The 19108-nt window shown below is 42.6% G+C and overlaps 1 protein-coding gene across 5 annotated transcripts in view; it reads right to left on the bottom strand.

The window, feature by feature from the left end:
- The window catches only part of atp2b1a (ATPase plasma membrane Ca2+ transporting 1a), a 34086-nt gene extending 15838 nt beyond the window's left edge, over positions 1–18248 (bottom strand). For all 5 annotated transcript variants that reach the window (XM_083906988.1, XM_083906984.1, XM_083906985.1 and 2 more), the window contains exons 1-4: positions 18178–18248; positions 8542–9041; positions 473–670; positions 59–316 (exon numbers count right to left, since the gene is read on the bottom strand). In XM_083906988.1, the coding sequence (XP_083763114.1) occupies positions 59–316; positions 473–670; positions 8542–8734 (649 nt within the window). In that variant the 5' untranslated portion in view covers positions 8735–9041; positions 18178–18248. The remainder of the gene's footprint in view (positions 1–58; positions 317–472; positions 671–8541; positions 9042–18177) is intronic.
- Positions 18249–19108: the final 860 nt, after the last annotated feature.

Here is a 19108-nt window from a genome sequence, read left to right as displayed (position 1 = left end):
CAATCCTTGCACATTCATCCATCTATGAAACGTTTAATTAAACGACTTCTCCTCTTACCATATTTTACTTGTGCAATGTCGCCGACCACGATCTCAGCCACAGGAATCTGGATGATTTGTCCTCCGCGTACGACCGTGAATTTCTGCTCTTGCTCGATGCGGCTCTGGAGGCCCCTGAACTGTTTCTCTTTGCTCCAGTCGTTGAACGCCGTCACCAGCACCACGCAGATGACCGAGAGAAGGATCGCCACTCCCTCGATCCAGCCTGCTTCCGCTTCATTCTCGTCCTCTACACCTCCAGCGGCCCTTCCACAGTCTGCAGAGGGGAACAAGGCCACATCTCAATCCACAAAAAAAGGCTCCAATAAAAGTGTCACGTTCAGTTTATCACATCATCCAATCACTAAATAAAATGGGATGGAAAAAGACTAACAGTAGCTAGTACAGAGTAGAATTTTAATGGCGTGCTTACTTTCTCTTTTGGCATCTGGAGGTTTATAAAAAGAAAGGCCTAGTGAAACTATGGCTGCCACTTCTAGGATAATCAGTGTGACATCCTGTAGTGCCTCCCACACTAATTGTAAGAAGGTTTTGGGCTTTTTGGGTGGTATAAAATTCTGCCCAAACACTGTTTTCCGCTTCTCGATGTCTGCAGGCTGCCCACTTAGACCTGGGGAGGGAAAAACAGAGACAGGGTGTTAGAGTTACATTTTTTAACATATACAAGTTAAATTAAATATAATATTAAATATTATATTACAAATAACTAGAATTAGCATCCAGCAGTTGGATGCCTCTGTTATTATGGATCTACATGAAGACTCAGAGCCGCTATGCGAGTCCATTGTGTATAAAGGATTCTCTTAAATCACTCTTAAGAGGATGAATTTATAAGAATCCAAGTGCATATATGGGCCAAATTTGAAAGGATTCCCCGAAGACATTTTGAGATAATTCATGGTGTACAGATGGACAACAAGAAAAAAACCCATAATGCCTCTGTGCCTCAGCACTGGAGCATTATAAAATGTTCTAATGTGCTGAACACAGATAAATGCAGCACTCAGCACTCAAGTCTCCATGCAGAGTCAAGCTCGCCTACGCTGTTCACATGCTCTTATACGAGCACTAGAAAGAAATTGATTTTAATAACAAAAAGGTGTGTCCACCTCTGCTACACTAGGTGGCGATATTCTCCCTTGCTAGTTGTTAGCGGCTCTGGTCCAACTAAACGTATTCGTGTATTGTAAAAGTCCGTTTTAGTCGGACTTACATAATCATGTTTTTTACCCCCAATGTCACGAAAATGACAGTTCACATTTAGCTCTCCAAAAAAAAAGTAAAAGGTCAGCTGCAAAAGCACCGAAACCCACATTTTTTTTGACAGGACACTGGATGCGACAACGCTGGACGACAACGGCGCACCTTGTGCAGGCATGTCAAACAGGCTCACCTCTATCAGGTACGCGCTCGGCGTCCAGAGAATGCGAGGACAGAGGTCAAATCTAATCCATGTAAAACGGCCTTGTTTCAACACAAAGAACCAGCGAATGACCGCAGAGGATGAGGCAGCTGTACACTCACATACCATAATCCTGCCACAGAGTCATCTCTTTTACACACTGCCGCGTGTCTGGTTAGCCAGAGAGAGCCATTCATCCGCGTGAACAGAACAGAGAGTGAGTATTTTCTGCGGCAAACCCATTCAAATGTCTCCACATTCAAGGCACACAGTCCTATATTGAAAAGGCCCTTCGCACATTTGATGATGCATGACAGTTTTTCAGCTCTATTCATGCTGACTGACTGACTACTGACTGACTGACTGGCTGTGCGTGGGTGGCTGTGCAGACTAGATGGAGCTGTGTGTGTGTGTGTGTGTGGTGGAGGTGGAGCAGAATTAGGGGCCAGGGAAGAGTGACTGTGTGAAACTGCTACTGACAGACGGATGGGGGAGGGAGGGTGAGGGTCGGGGGGTGAGTGTGAGGGTGTAAGGGACTGGGGCTAAATTAGAATAAAGCTACTGATGATGGAAAGGGAAGCGGCACGAGTGGGATTTGCTGCATCTTTATAGGAAACGAGTCAGCGTACAGATGGACACAAGGACATGGACGTAGATATAGATAGACACTGACTAACAGCCAAATGCAATACATGTAATGTTACAGTGGCAAAGGCAAGAGAACTGAAACAGTTAATCGATTACTAAATGAATGGTCGACTATTTTGATAATCCATGCATCTGTTTGAAGTAGTGCTGATCGCGTTAACAGCGGTTAACTGCGTAAACGTTAATACACGTTTCCATAACGACTGACCGGAAAAAGACGCACGTAATGTCATGTTTACATGACTCCGGATTGTTAAAATTAGTCTCTAAAGTAACGCTAAACTTTAAAAACAGAGGCACACATACACAGTACACATGTACGCTGCTTATTTTTAGCGCTGCTCTTTTCGTTTAATAAACAGACCGCTCCAGTTCGACTATAAACGAGCTAATGCAGCTAACGGAGCTAACTGGTAAACGGTGCCTGGACTCCGGTGTCGCAACACGTAAACATGACGTTACATTCGTCTTTTTCCGGGCAGTCGTCATGGAAACGTGCCGTGTGTTAACCTAGTTTGAAGCTTTTTTTCATAATTAAAACAAGATTTCTGATTGTTTTAGCTTCTTAAATGTGAATATTTTCTTCACTTCGTTGCTCCACATAACAAAGAAATCATTAAAACTGAATAATTTTGGTTTGTGGGCAAAACATCGTCATTTCCAGGTTTGACAAACACTGATCAACGTTTTTTAACGATGGACCAAGCGAAGTGATTATCGAGAAAATGAACTACAGGTTAATCGATTATGAAAATAATCGCTAGTTGCAGCTCTAAAAGGCACCATACCACATATTTACTTAATTCTTTAATCTACTGATTATTTTGTTTTAAAGTCTTATTTTGACAACAATCCAAAAGATACTCATTTTACAGACACAGTTAGCACTAAACCCCAGAAGATCTACGCATTTAAGAAGCTGCAGTCTCAGAAATGTTCTTTTTATTCCAATAGCGGGTAATTAATTCAGTCGTTGATAACTAAATGACTAAGTAATTAAATATTGTGGGCTTCACTGAAAAGTGCCAGTATCCAAGGGTCTGCATTGCATTTAAAACCATTTTTTAGTCAATCTCTGCCTTTGGTTCGCTAGATAGCATTCTGAACCACAACCTAAAGTTTTTACTCATAGATCACTTGTTTACCTTTGAATTTTAATAACTTTGAGACACTATCATTGCCTCCTATTAGCCATGATCATAAGGTAGCCACACTGCGAGTTATCCAAAGACTTTGTATGTGGATGTGACTGCAAATGTAATACCTCCAAGCAAACTTGAAAAAAAAAAAAAATAATAATAATAATGATCAATTCCTTTGGGTTCATCACAGTTCTAACAAATATACAACAAGAGTAATTTGCTCATTAATTATTCTGCACTCCCTTGAGCTGTAAATATTATCACACTTTAGTTTAATAAAACGAGCAATTAATCAGGATCCGTACTGATTATCTCTCCCACTTCTCACTGAACACACATTTAAACAATGCGCATCGCCATAATTAAAAAAATCATATCAATACGAACGGCGCTGCATGAATCCGCGCAGCTTCATTGTTAAAACGAGAAGACGTTTAAGCACCGCAGGTGTAGACTCCACATCATTGAAAAAAAACGCCTATTATTAGTTTCCTCTCCTGCATTTGTACCCATTTCTCACTTTGAACAAATACTAGTCATCAATCCTGTATCACCAGTTTACACGGTCGATTATTATTACAAGCATAGCCGACAGGCAGAAGAGAATGACAACGATGACTCACCAGCACCAGGACACTAAAAAAAAGAAGGGGGACAGGGTTTAGGAGCCTGTTGCTGCTCGCAGGTCGTCTCTCACCGTCTGCTTTAATTCTCTACACCGCTTAATGAAAACATGCTGACAGCTAATACCGCCATTCAATCTAACATCACATTTTCCCTTTGCATTAGAGCAATAAATACAAGCAACACAGGACGATCAACACGTCGTCCCTATGCTGGACACACAAAGAGAAAATAGGCGGCTTGGCCTTGGCCACCATCGCATCCCCATCTCAAGTCAAAAAAAGCTAATCATTAACTGTTTAATTTGACTGGCTGTCCCTGGGTGACCCCTCATTTAAGCCACTTGTGAAGGGTGAAGGTAAGACTTCCCCTCTGAAACAGGGTCACGTTGACGGTGAAGTGACGACACACTACCGTCAAGCCATTTAAAAAGAAATCGCAATTCAAAGAGATGTGTTCAATACCACAAAGAAAGGAAGCTGCTGCCTGACTTTTACTGGAGGTAAATTCTTCACACACTGGAATCCAGGACTGGAGCTAACAGTATTGAATTCTGCTCTTCTTTTCATTCTCTTACACACTCTCTCAGTCCTCTGTAAAACATTCAAAAATAGAAAGAATTCATGATATAAGACAAACATTAAAATGGCAAAAGGGCCGTCACTCTTTCCCAAATTCATGCTCGATTGAATAGTACATGACCCACTATTCAATCATCAAAATTCCCACCAAGGAAAGTACCCACACATATTTATCTAATGACTCAAATGCTAAAAAAGAGTGTCTGTGCCCAAAAAGACATCAAGCTATTCACTGTGACGCAATATGGGGCATTTTGGGTGTTGGTGCACATAAAGCAAATTTTGGATTAATGAGCTTCTGGGCTTTGTTTAATGAATGGAACGCCACTAACACTTCCTTGTAATTACTACATGATTGTTCTCCCTTCCCCGAAAAAAAATTAATTTAATTTGTACTTTTAAGGTACTTGTCATCACAGGATAAAGTAGTAGAGGTTTGAGAACAGGTAATATCTCCTATTAACCAATAATTATTACAGTAACTCATTTCACAGACAAACGCACTAAAATCTCAAAAAACAGCTGAGGATTACCTGTTCCCACCTCTAATAAATAAACAAGAAAAAGAAGAAATGCATTAGACAAACCGAGTCTGGCCACATGCATTGACTCACTGGCAAAAGCTCATCTAAGCGACATCATTCTGAATCCAGACATGAAGACAAGCAGCTCCAGCCCCTTAAGTCGCACGGAATTCACTTTCATTTAAGAGTCTGAACCTTCCGGATGAACAAGGAATTGTGGAGTCTGGACTGACTCACACACACAGAGCCTGTCAGCTCTTGAACTGCAGTCCAATTGCGGAAGCCTTTCAGTCCCCCCCCCCCCAGCGAATCAAATCGATAGGCTGGAACCCAAATATTTGACTCCACCAAAATAGCAATCAACAGGGGAATAATTGTGAAGGGGGGGGGAGGGCGCAGGGAACACTGTCGATAATATTGATGCGGAGTGGCCTTCCTTTTTGATAAATCTCATTATGGAGAGGAACCGTGGGATCCCGTAGGGAGCAAAGAAACGCTGCAGCATGAGAAGGAAAAACAAAGAATATTGATGCTACAGCAATACTTTTTCCTACCGTTACAAATGCTCACACACTGAATTTGAATATCAACCGATATGGACGTACCAAAGAAAGCAATTCCACACGCTAATAGACGATTTCAACAACAACAATACTATATACTATGATCCTGAGATGTGATTTGATGCTTAGGGAAAAAAAAGGATGGGACGTCAAGCTATTTTCTATTGTGGCTGACGCATAAGAAACAGACAAAAACAACAATCACAAGTGGTGCAGAAGAAGCTCACGTGTCCTGAATCTTCAAACAAGACGACAAAGAAAAATCTGAACTACTTTAATAAATCCTCCTCTGTCTGCCACCCCAAAGACTTTTACACGGTGATTAGCGGTGACGCAAATAAAATGGTACGAAATTAGGAGTTATTTAGAGACGAATTTTAATGCATCCCAAGCAAATTAATTATTTAGACCACAAAAGAGAATCGCTTTATGGAAAGAAAACAAGTGGAGTTGGCGTCTAACGATGATGATGATGAGGAGACAAATACACGACTACAGTCAACCACGATGAAGGATTCAGGACAAATTCCAGCTAGGCACATTTGCTAATTTGATCACTTTTTATGTCCTGCCATCAAAAATACACATTTTGATTGTAATCGCAGGGAAAAACCACGTTTACCGCACGCAGGCCTCACCAAAAACACATAAATCCTTCATTTCCAACACTGCAGACAATTCCCACATGTTATTTCACCCTACCGAGGCCAAACTGACGATATCACCGACGATATATCGTCAACGCCTGCAGGAATAGCCACAAACATGACTAACCTTTTATTTCCATAATCTGCATAATAAAGTTTCCCAATACAATGTTGAGTTGAGGCAAACCTGAAACGCTGAGACTTTTGTGAGACCGTAAACTTTGAGAATGCACAGAGACGGAGGAAATGAACTGAATAATGAAAAAAAAGAACGCCAACAGCAACCGACCAACAGCTAGCGCCTCAGGTAACGGTGAACACAGGAGTGCAATCCTCCTCTCGATGGAAATGTAGTGGTTCTGTTTGAACAAGTACAGCATATACTAACAAAACCTGGCGGACACATGTAAAAATCAACACAGTCTCAACTATTAGTTTTGGTCTCTGCTCCGTCTGCGATTAATGCCCTTCGGGCTTCAGCTGTTATTTCATTACACTGCAGCAACTGCTATTGGGGTTAATGGTTTACATCTGTCAAACAGACAAATGTAACGTTTGAATAAGCTTTTAGTGGAGCTCATTGTCAGCGTTAAGAAAGCAAATCGTTCACTGAGCGTGATTATAATGAATTTACCACTGGTGTGTTAATTACCAAAATCTATTTGAACCCAAATGAATTAAGACCTTAATGAGATAAGAGAGATATCCACCCTTCTGTTGCAAGATGAAAACTACAGTAGCGTTGATATTAAATGCACTTGAATGTTAGATTTTTAGTACATTCAAAAGTAGAGAGGTACCTTCATGCACAGCTGCAACACAGGCAGAGTAAAACTTCTTGGAATAACGCAGTGGATTAAGCAAAGTTTTGGCTTACAAAAGTTTGAGAAGTGACAAACTCATTTATCAGAAACCCATGTCAAATGTCAAGCTCCTGTAATCTCAAATGACTGCTTAAATTTCACAAGCCAGTGACAAACGCCTTGGTCATAAACATCGACTCTCAGTGGCGGCCTGTTCTGAAGCGTCCAGAATCGCGCCGCAAGCTGTGTCACCTTCAAGCACGCTTACATTTCACAAAACCAGCTGTCAATCAATTAATTGACAAAGCTGCCATGATTTAATTAGGAAAAAGAGGCAAAACTAGCAATTGAGACCAAAAACTACCACATTTACCAAGTGAGAAGTAGGCTTATTTTCAAATAGACTACTTTTTGCAGGCAGCAGAGTAGCTACCTGGTGGCTATTCAATATATTTTCACTTCCGCATTGGCACCCTCAGGAAAACAGAAGGATGACATGAACTATTGTAATATGTGAACTCAAGAAATAAATCCTACAACTTGCAAAGTCGCCTGCTACTGATCGAAGAAATGACTGCTCAGTTCATAAGTTCGCAGCCACCAGGGTGAAACGGCACAAAAATGAACTTCTACTCTGTAAGAACACAATGAAAGAAGATAAGAGACGGTGTGGTGTCAACCAAACTTGCTATCAAAGGTCATAAAATGTTACCGTGCATTAGTGATAGTTAAATGAGAAGTGATTTTATTTTTTTGCTATGGCATTTAGATCATTCTTTTTGGGGGGAGTGATTTTTTTTTTTTGCTTTAGGACAATTCATACAGGAGACCGTTGTTACTGCAATGAATATGTGGTGCCATTTTAATCTGGGATCAAACTGCAAATCCCCTCCCATAAGAGTTCAGTCAAGGTTACACTAGCGATTAGGCAGACCGTCTATAGAGACAAACTGAGACAGAGAGAGAGAAAGAGGAAAAAAAGTGAGAGGTACTGCCATTCACCACTGCCCCAGTTTTATGAATTGTCGTTTTACACCGCTCAGCACAGGCAGCTTTTATACAATTTGTTTTATTTCTGCACTTATATGCTACGGTTGTAGTGGATTTTTTCCACAGCGATCACTATGGTCCTGAACACTTGAAGTGAGACATTGAACTGTCCAACGCCAGAGCCAAACCTGCTCTTCTGACCAGGCAGACAGCTGCTCTGTCTGAGGCCTACACACAGAGACACACAGAGGTGAAAAGGAAGAGAGAGTGTGTGTGTGTGTGGTGGGGTGGGGGGCATTTCCACATAGGCCTTGAAATAGAGCAGGACAGGCCCGGGTCAGAACCGGCCTGCCTCACCACCTGTCTGGCATATGAGCTTTCCAAGGAAGTGATGTCAAGGTGTCCACAATGTGCCTGATATGGTCAATGACATGCCTCCTGAACTATGTGTACACCACATTAGCATTCCAACAAGCACTCGCTAATGGCAGAAATCCTGCATTAGATCTAGTGAAACAACAGTCATGATGCCGAGTGTAGTGAGAATGTTACTCTACCATCTATAGGTGAAGATTTTAATCGGTTGCAGAGTCCTTGAGTATCCCCAAAAGATTCCCCAATTTTGTTAAGCGCCTCGGCGCCTCTCAGTTCCATAAGAGAGCGCAGGTCTTTGAGCGTGCAGCCAAACTCTCCATCATGGTTGGCCTCCACGATGGAGTTCTTAACCCCACTGTACGAGTTGTTCGCCATCGTCTCAGCAGCTCCCCACTCTATTGCAAAGCGTTGATGCTTTGGCTCAATAGCGTGGGGGTAAAAATCGGGGGGGAGGAGAGGAGTTGTCCAGGAAAAAAACTTAAATCCTCAAGAGTGCGAACCAAGTAGTAGTTCCCATAAACAGCTGACGTGCCCTTCAGAGGCAGCTGGAGTCATATGCCAGGTAGTAGGGCAGGGATATTACAAGACGAGCCATTTCCCTTGGAGAGCCGAGTTCCTTTTCCTAGTCTTTCATGGTGACTGAGGATCACCCGCAGAGCCGGAAATCACCATGCATGAAGATCTGGAAAAAGAGCAAAAACATACACAAGGGTTACCTTGAGTGGCACAGCTATGTGCTCTTGCAGTGTAAAAACATTGAACGGACTTGTGTTTGGGCAAGATACAAAACCCCAGGTGATACTTTGTGTGGATCTGGATGATTACATATACATTTTCACAATGAATCCATAGCGGATGCCATTTTTTTGTGCTCCATTCGTGTGTGAGTGAACAAACGCTGTACAAAGGCAAAATCAGCAGAGTTACAAGGTGGGGGTTTCTGTTTCCTCAAACAGAAAGAAGAAGCTTTTCTGCTGATATCAGCAAAAACATACAAAAAAGAACTTGACTGTTTCCATCAACTACGCTGACTTTTTACTGTGCACAAGTATCTATAGTTTAAAGTGCATATTTTAGGGTGGGCTTATTTCTTCTGGACCAATCACGTGTAGTAATGTGCACTCCTGCTTCCCTGTCGGAGTATGGGAGTAGAATGGGAGTAGCATTAGCTCTCACTAATCAGTCTGCCCTGAGCTGCTCCCAGGCATATTCCTGCATTGAAATTTTAATTGTTTAACTTCTCACCTCTACAGTGTTCCTCTACTGTTACGACATACTCAAATCTTCGAGAAGCTGTCTCAGACCGAGGAGTTTCCGTTAGTAATATCCTTGTTTTTTCTGCATTTGGTGAATGCACCAACCATGTTTGGAGAGTGCTTTCTGACTGGCTGAAGGATGCACGTTAAAGCTTTTTAATGCACATCAGTACGTACAAGCTATAGTGCTTACTAAAATGTGTTTGTTGGCCAGTCGTCGGTAAACTACTTAACAGCAAATAAACAGCTGAACGTCCAGTAAACCACACGATATAATTCTAATGCTGGTTTGGTGTGTCGGAGAACTACGTTGCCAGTATAATTTAAGGGTAATTAGGATGTTAACGTTGCAGCCATGCTGTCCCTGGTACTGAAGTTGGGGAGAAAAAAGGATCTATTTTACATAATAGCATGGACAATTAAATTATTGTGTGTGTGTAACTGGGAGAGGGAAGTGGCATCGTACTGCTGACTCCACACTGTGATGTCCAACATCAACATCGGAGATAATGTGCCCATCCCTACCATGCAACTAACTATTCAGTGAGCCATTGTGAGCGCAGAAAGGCACGTCCGTGTCAATGGACAGACAGCACAAGTGTTTGGTGCTGGAGTGAACACTGCATGCTTTTCTGATTGTTCAAATTCATTATGTAAATAATCATCAGTTTCAGCACTAATATTAGTAATAAGGATTAATTAGCTTCTGTGCAGAATTAAATGCCTCAACTATATTTCAAGAGAAAACAACTACTCTATCCCCACAGACTACATTCAAAAGCTAGGGACACACCTAAGTGGAAAATTACAACTATTTGACACAGACTGTTACATAAGTTCCCTGTCTTATCATACATATAAACATAAGTGGGTTTGTTCAAAAAAAAAAGAAAATTCTATTGAATGCAAGGAGAGAAAAAAGCTGCAAGCCTTTCTACAGTGCAACTGGTGGGCTAACGTAGTGACCAAGTACCAACTGACTGATTACCTTAGGAAAAGCCTTCCGCTTAATCCAATTAAGACTATCTGTGGCATCAGGGAGCGCCATGGTGTTCTACATGGGGGGAGTCTATTCAAATGAGAGGTTGCCGTCCATTCAGCTTTAATCAACCTAACACAATGAGGCTGATCCATTCATGTCGGATTGGATTTTACATTCAACAAGATGAGCGTGATTAGTCGTCCGAAACAATTTGTGAAACGCTACACTGTACTTTGAGGTAGAAAGCGATGACAGCATATAGTCTGCGTAGATGGATACTTCAATTTAGCCATCTGAAACTTAAAAAAGAAAAAAGATATCCAGACAGAGAGGGATGTTCTTCCTTGTCTGGAAAAATGATGCCGTTATCCCACTGCTTTTGTACTTACTTCTGAATATCTGGCTATAAGAGGAGAGATCAGAGGCTGCCATTCATGCATCTTTATATCAAAGAGGACTTCAAACGCACAGATCTAAATCTCAGAATATGCCGGCGTTGTGTCAAACTGGGACGCAGATGCGGAAGCAGAGAAAATGTAGCGTTTATTATTGCTCAGTGCACAAATGAAAGCTTGCAGCTTATTCCATTGAGATTCTTGGAAACTATTCTGTCACATGTTGAGATTCTATTTGGAGCCATCTGCTGTGGAAAACGGGACAGAATTTATTATTTATTACGCAGTATAATTGCAGGGCCGGGTACATGGGCTATGGTGGAAGAGATCGCATAAGTCACTATTTTGAGAAGGGGGGAGTACAACTCTCAACTTTGCACATATTGTACTGACCACAGAGTTGAGGGTCCTCCGCACGTGACGAAATGTCCATTTATAATTTCCGAGTTTGAACGACAGCATGTACAATGTCGTCCTGCATAACATCATCAAATGACACCCAACTCAAACCACAAATTTGACTTCCAGGGAAAAGTGAAAAGGACTATTTTTAGACAGAAACCAGGAACACTGAGCTAACTCTCTGTTGCCCAAGATCCATAGACTGCTCTGCAAGCTACACCTCAAACAAGCGAAAGAAAGGTGACAATTAGCTGCAGCTGTTCCTGAAACCGAGCTTTTTTCCCACTCATTCTCTGTAACACCCAGGGACCAAGTCTCCAGCGGCACGGCTCATCCATGTACAAGTGATATTGTCATATTGCACCTTGCAAAAGCACACTGCTTTTTGAACATGTGAATGAACCCTCAGTGACTTCACTTAAATGGCAGAGCTATTCCTCTTGTACCACATGGGCCGTGCACATGTGCTGCAGCTTGTGGGCGATGAATGCAATTCTGTGCCTTCTCCATTTCCCTGTTTTCATGTCTTACTCTCTCTATGAGCCCTCTCCCACATTCACACTCCCTAACCCCCACAAGCGGCAACGCCAGGCGGAGGGAAGTGCCAACATTTGCTGTGCTGCGACAGTTTCAGGTTGCGGAGCAGGTCACATGTCACAACAGTGGAAAATCATTGTGATTGGATCTCCAAGCCAACAGCTGGCATCGTATGGTTGAATGACAGGGGGCTAAGGTTAACCCTTTGTAGGCAACCACTGCGAAACCACAGCTCAGCATAAAAATGTGCCGTTTTACACGAGGACTGGAGACTAAAGGTCGTAAGTCTCTTCTATAACTAAGCTATTTAAGGCTGTGATCACACATTAGAGTCACGCCACCCAGAGGGGATGAGGCAAGTGGAAAAAAAGTAGAGAGGACAACAGAGGTGGCCATCTCAGAAATATGCTCATGTCTTTGTTTCCATACTAAGGAAACCCTCTGGCAGTTTGAGCACCTCAATGTGCCAAAAAACCCGACGCAATTCAAGGATAGCAATTCTAGGGATCCCTCTGCAATGGAGCTGCCTAATGCGCCGGTTGGTATTTTTAGCTTTCCCAGACTGCCCCTCCCCCCACTGCTAACCACTGCTGAACTGGGTCAGGCCATGTAAATGTGGAGGGTACAAAGCAGAGACACCCAGCCCTCCTTGTGCTGCCGCATGGCTCGTAGCTGAGGGCGTTTCTTCACCCCCACAGACTGGATCCTCAAACGCTGTCAGGATGCCAATTCATAAGAACGCACAGTCAGAGGTGACGGCGTCAACACACTTTTCCTCTTCAGCTCTTCTTACTTCACGTATGAGGAACACGAGATGATCGCTAAACTAAAAAGAAAACTATCGAGAACTGAATAAATGTTAGGCAATTAACTAAGAATTGGCGGTTTACTTGACATGTAGACTATAAATATGACCAGTTTGATACAAATTTATATTTGGTTTTGGTGATTTAAACTAATGTTTTATGTTTGTGTTTTTCATGTAACACTACAGATCTGGATGAAGCTAGTGTGTACTTCCACAAATGATTACCATGATCCATATTTTCCGACACTTAAAGTAACATCAATGGATTTTATCAGTGAAGATAACACTGTATCAGGCCAGATAATCTCCGCGACTAAATAAAGTTTCCAAATATCTGCAGTATAGAGCCATTTAAATGCCTCAGGAAGGAATAAACAGTTAACTGTTGCCAAGTGCTTATAATTATGTTTGCTCATGAAACTGACTCATACAAACATTTATTTAAACAAACAACAAACAAAAAAAAAAGTCATTCAATCTCTAAACGCTCTGACGAAGACACTGAGGTTCCTAAAATGTGCCGCTTGCGTTCAATAAAATACAGAGATAAAAAAAAAGTCAAGCGTCGATTAATTACTTTGACATTTGCAAAACCTCAGCAATGCAACATGACACATCATTACTACTCGTTATCCATGTGAAGATGTGTGTGCAAACGGTGAGAGGTCATATAGTGTAATCATTTACTCATTTGCTCATCAAGCCTTTCAAACACTGACTGGGAGATTATGCCGTCATGCAGGTACGACAAACAATCCAACATCCACCTATGAATTAGGTTTGTCTCAAATTTTATCACTGAAATCACACAGCGCTGCGTTCTCATTATGTATCAATGAAGCAACTGCATGGCAAAGCAGTGACTTTGAAAAAAAGCATGTTTAATTTAAGAGGTAAGAAACCCAGGAAGGCTGATTTAATTTAGACAAAATATCACCATTAGCCGAGTTCTCCATGTCTATAGGATGAAAAGTATTCAAAAACGAAGGCACTTTGAAGATGAGACGCTCCCAGCGATCTTTGTTGCATGTGATTCTACAAAGCGGCTCAGTGGCCTGAGGTCCAGCCGTCCCCGTCACTTACTGTCACCAACAGTCTGACCTTCCTGTCCCTACAGTTTCAATTTCAAGACAGTGATGGACAAAAATGTACACAAAGCTATTATAGACTAACACAGAGAAGTGTACTCTTAGTTCTGGTCATGATGATGTCATGACATAGATTCACAAAGCTATTGCATAGTAAATATCAGAGTAGTATTAAGACTAAAAAAACAATATTACATTACATAAGCTACCTTTTACCTAAGAGAGGTTCAAGCCAGACCTGAGAAACCGCGTATTTGGCCAAACCTGTATGACATGGTAGCCACTTGTCAGTCTTCGTCAGCCTGATAAACCAAGGCCGACTTTGACAGTTTGGGTGTGTGGAGAAGTTCACTCCAACATAGGACTGCATACCATGTGCCACAAGTGATATTGTCCAGCACAGCCGGCAGCAACTCCACGCACTCAAACACAACTCTTGGATCCAGAAGAATGCTTATATTTCATATACTCAGTGATGTTACAGATAAATCAGAAAGATAAATGCCAGAACTAACACTATTGTAATATGGTGAACTGCCTTGTAGCATAGTCAGACCCTCAAGCAGTCAGGATGACTAATTTATGATATTTTGCTGAGTGTGTGAGTGTGTGTGTGCATGTTCAGAGTTCATCAAGACAAGAGTTGATAAGTTTTTTTGTTGTTCAACCTTTCTATGTGGAGATAAATTTAAATGGAGGTGTCAAAAATGGGTGACTGAAGGAATCAGAATTGAATTGAATTGTGATATTCTAAAAAAGATTCAAACCTGCTTGGAATTACCTTAGCCTTACAATCCACACAGAAAAAGAAAGTTAAGCAAAGCATCATAAGTAAAAGCCAAAACATTTTGACTTCGCAATACACAACCAGACTTTAATTAGCTTTCCATGCTTTCCTTTTATACAAGGCTCAAAGTCATCTTAGACTGATGGCCTACAGTGTCTTGCTACTTGAATAAATGTTTAACGCCGTTTAACAAGAAACTGAGACCACGGACGAGCTGCTTTTGAAAAATACTTTTCCAGCTCATGTCGGTAACTGACTCGAGTGCAGCATGTGACGATGAAATGAGTGGACATATCAAAACAGCAGTAAGGGCGACTCAAGCACGGTGAGCTGGGCACAGACGTGACAGGCGATGAGTGCCTCGAAGAAAAGTGTGATCCGCGTGGTGCGTCACTTCACACGGTGACAAGTGTCCTGTGACCATGAAAGGCAGGTTACTTGAACAGCAAGCTTAAACGCTAGATTGGCAGAAATCACATAATCACAAGCATTCCTTAATGAACCAAGTGTGTAAGACAAAACCCCAAAAGATGCAGTCCAGCGACTCCCAAGTGTGGGCCATGATGGTTCTTTCTGCCTGTTAAAGGCTTCTTTATGTTGATGTTGTGGCGCAAGTATCCAGTGTCGGATGGTCATTTTAGTATTGTTCATTTGAATGTGTAAGTTGTTCTTACAAATAAGCTTTTGCTTATCTGCAGTGAATTATTGATCCTAGTCTTTGTGTTGATCAAATACATGATTTAAGGTTTTGGGTGGCCCCCGGAGGATTTTCAAAAACAGTGGGCCCCCTGCACTCTTACGTTTGGGGATGGCTGTCTGCAAAGTAAGAGTAGAGAAGACGCTATCAAGCAGAACCACAGCCACTGCACCGAGGTCAAGATACCGTGCCTCTGAGATAAACAACATATATAATAACTACTGGCGCCTATCCCTGGGACATGGCACACAGCACTATCAATAGCCAGCCATTAAGGAAAAGCACAGTACAACAAGGAATAAGAAAGGATATTTTTGTCATTCTTGAGTGACAGCAACAGTCTTGAGTTCAAAGGGCTCAGACACAGCAGCAGTGTCACTTTGAGTGAATCATTAAACTAGCTCTGAACCTCTATATGCTGAGTGAAGCAGCAATGATAAAATATTATGCAAACCTAGGGAACATTTTTTCTTATATGGTAAAAGTCAGACACATTAAACTAATTCAGAATTCCACCTATAATGCTTGGCTATCATCTTAGCTGTCATGTTGTGTATTCATGTCAACAGATAACCTCACATTTCAACAAGAAAATTGGCACACAGCTTATGTTAACTCCGTGTTTAAATATATTTGAATAAAACTTCAAGTCCACTGAGAGATCACGAGTTATTAAATACAAACACAGGAAGACAAAATTCAGGTTTTCATAAAAATATAAGGAGAATTTTAATCAAATTTGGTCCAGTATAAAATAAACAGCTGCAACAATAAATTGACGAGTCGATGATTAATTTGAGTCTTCAGTGTGAATATTTTCTGCGTTTTTTTGCTCCACATAAAGAAAGCATTCAAACTGAAAAACTTTGGTTTAAAAGAAAACATTTACAAGCATCCTTATTTCGACGATTGGGAAACACCAAGTGACATTTTCAGACAATTTTATGGTCCAGACGATTCATCGATAGTCAACAGATTCATCGATTATGGGAACAATCGTTAGCTTAAAGTTGACTGACGTGAGAGGCGCAAAAACATTCAAAATCCAGGTCAAACACAGAAGAAGGATATGAATGCACGTTGATGACGTAACTAAAAAGCGCCACTGGCTGTTGACACATGATCAAGTCAACCATTAATAAACCGCAACTGAAGAATATAAAGGAGACATGTTCGCTATTTGTTGCTGCTTCCCATCTACTATTGTAGTAATACTTGGTTTTTGCTCCAAGTCGATAAATGTTGTGGTTTCCTCATCAGTCCATGCATCATCTTGTGCCACAATTTTGGCCTATTACTAACGTTTCAGTCACGTGTGACCCTTCTTTCTTCTTCTTCTGTACACTAACAAGTGCAATGCTGCCCTCCCATTATAGGCTGAATCTTTCCATTGCACTGATTACCTTCTGTAGATATGCCAACTTTTCCACCTCCCTCAAGCGCAAATCGAAAATGCGCATAAAACCATGTTGATGGAGACCCACTGAATGCTGGCGCTGCAGCAAACCCGGTGCTATTTAATTGGATGAGGAGTGATCCCTTCAAGTAGGCACCAAAAGGTGCTCAGTGGCTGATCTCCCCCAACCACACACACACACACACACAGCAGCCCGGAAACATGCGGCTGGTGAGCGCGTATGCAAAACTGTATTACACTGCCCGTCCAAGAGTAACGGTAACATACGCAAACACATAGCTTTAAACGGGAAACGCATACAGACGAAGGTGCACGTAATCAGCGATGAGCCGCACTGATGAAAGTGGAATGTTCACCATTATGACATTTGGGTTTGACAGCGGCTTGCGGTGGAAACGGGGGAAACGGGGGTGTAAAGTGGTGCTTCCTTGCTCTCAGTGGTTGAGGTGAGGGCTTTGATGAGGTTAGGTACGGGGAAATGCTGGTGTGACAATCGAAGGACAGAAATTGACACTGCGCCGACTGGATTGTGTCATTTTAGACTACGTTTCTGACTGTTTAAGCTGCGAAAAGTAAAACAAAAAGACAGCGTGCCTTCGCGTGCGCCCCTCCGGAGCTCTACGAGGTGTCCGCGTGAAGAGAGCCGCACTGCGCGGCGTCCGACACCGAGAGCGGTTGCTAACGTCAGCGTGCTGCCATTATCTTTTATAGCGTCTAATTTATAACCAAGTAACGGTAACCGGCTTGAGTGACATACCGGGGGGGAAAACCCCAGTGTCACCGTTGAGGTTTGTGGGCAACTTTCTAGTGCACATTTTCCAACTGTATGGCGTTTTTTATATATATCTCCCCACCACCACACACACACAGACGGAACCATGAGCTTCAACGTCAATACGTCAATGTACACGCGAATGTGGCGTGTGGTTGAATCCGGCGTTTAAAAAATACACACAACCATCCAGGCTAACGCAGAATGTTAGCCAACTAGCCCCCAAGCGTTAGCTTAACCTGGTGCAAAGAAGGGGAATAGACTACTACTACTACTACTACTACTTACACAACAGATTGACAAGTGAGAAAACTTAGCCCGTGGCAACGCAGGAGTCTCCGTGAGCTAAACGCAAGCATAGGGAATCTGACAGCATCCTGTCTGAGCGGCTACCTGCGCTGGTGAACGCAGACGCCCCAATGTCAGTGCCTATCTGAGATATAACGTGAGCTAGCGACGTTAGCTTGGTATAAAGCTAACCATCCAAGGCAGCTACCCACCAGTGGCTGGCCCTCGTTGATCACTGGAGACAAAAAAAATGAAGACTTAAACGGGTCGTGGAGGTAAAAACTGCAGCGTCTACAACACCCTGGGGCCCGCGTTAGTGTCGCGGCGTGTAGTCACGGCTGGCACAGAGACAAGATAACAAAGACAAGATAAAAGGAAGAAATACATACTCCGTTCTCTGAAGCGAACCCCAGCTCCCGTTCCCTCTTTAACTCACCCTCAGTCTCACCAAAGACTGAACTCTCTCCCCTGATCTGAGGTAAGATCCCGCCCACTGCGCTGTCACAGCCACGGCCGAAGTCCCTCCAGCCTCGAGCGTCAAGATGGTTCCTCTCCACACGAACCAATGGACGCCTATGTCCAAGTGCCTTTAAAGCGTTAAGGGTATTTAAACAGCGTTAAGTGTAATACATGTTGAGTGCAAACCCACGCACACACGTTTGAGTATGTTTCATATAAATGACTCCAAACATACATAATAATACCTAAAGAAAAGGCTGGACACCTTGTTATCGTTAATTTGTTCGACGTAGATGGAGGCGAACCCGGAAGTACACAAAGGGGCACTATCCCGCCCCGCTTGGCTCCTTTCGAGCACTACACCGCCGGGGACATGTGATGCACGTCAAAAGGAGGCTGGGTAAAGACCGCTGGTGTGGATTCCCATTGGCTTAGCCGGCATATCAGTCGCCTATGGAAACGGTTACGTCATGATCCCCTCGTACTACCTCTTTGCTCCCGTGTTGCTTCATAATAATATGCTTATTCAACACTCAACACCCTTCTGTCTCTCCAAACCCCATCATATGATGCGGCATGCGGAGAAGTTCGCACAGAAACCCCCCCCCCCCTCAATGCAGCGTCGTTTCTGCTCTCTGAGCTCTGCAGAGGCTCTTCCCCCGGCGCTTAATAATACCTGACGTCATTCTTTCCATGACGTAGTCCTTTCTTCTTCTTCTTCTCCGTCTTCTTCGCATTCACTGCCTGTGTTCTTTGAAGCTCTCGAGTCCCATGGAGAAGGACAATCATCCAGTTCCCTCACAAGTGGGGTCAACTGTCAGTGAAATTCCCCCAGACTTTTAGTAAACAGACAACATTAAG

This window comes from Microchirus variegatus (assembly GCF_963457635.1).
Source record: "Microchirus variegatus genome assembly, chromosome: 20".
Lineage (NCBI taxonomy): Eukaryota > Metazoa > Chordata > Actinopteri > Pleuronectiformes > Soleidae > Microchirus > Microchirus variegatus.
This window is presented reverse-complemented; position numbering and strand designations above follow the sequence as displayed.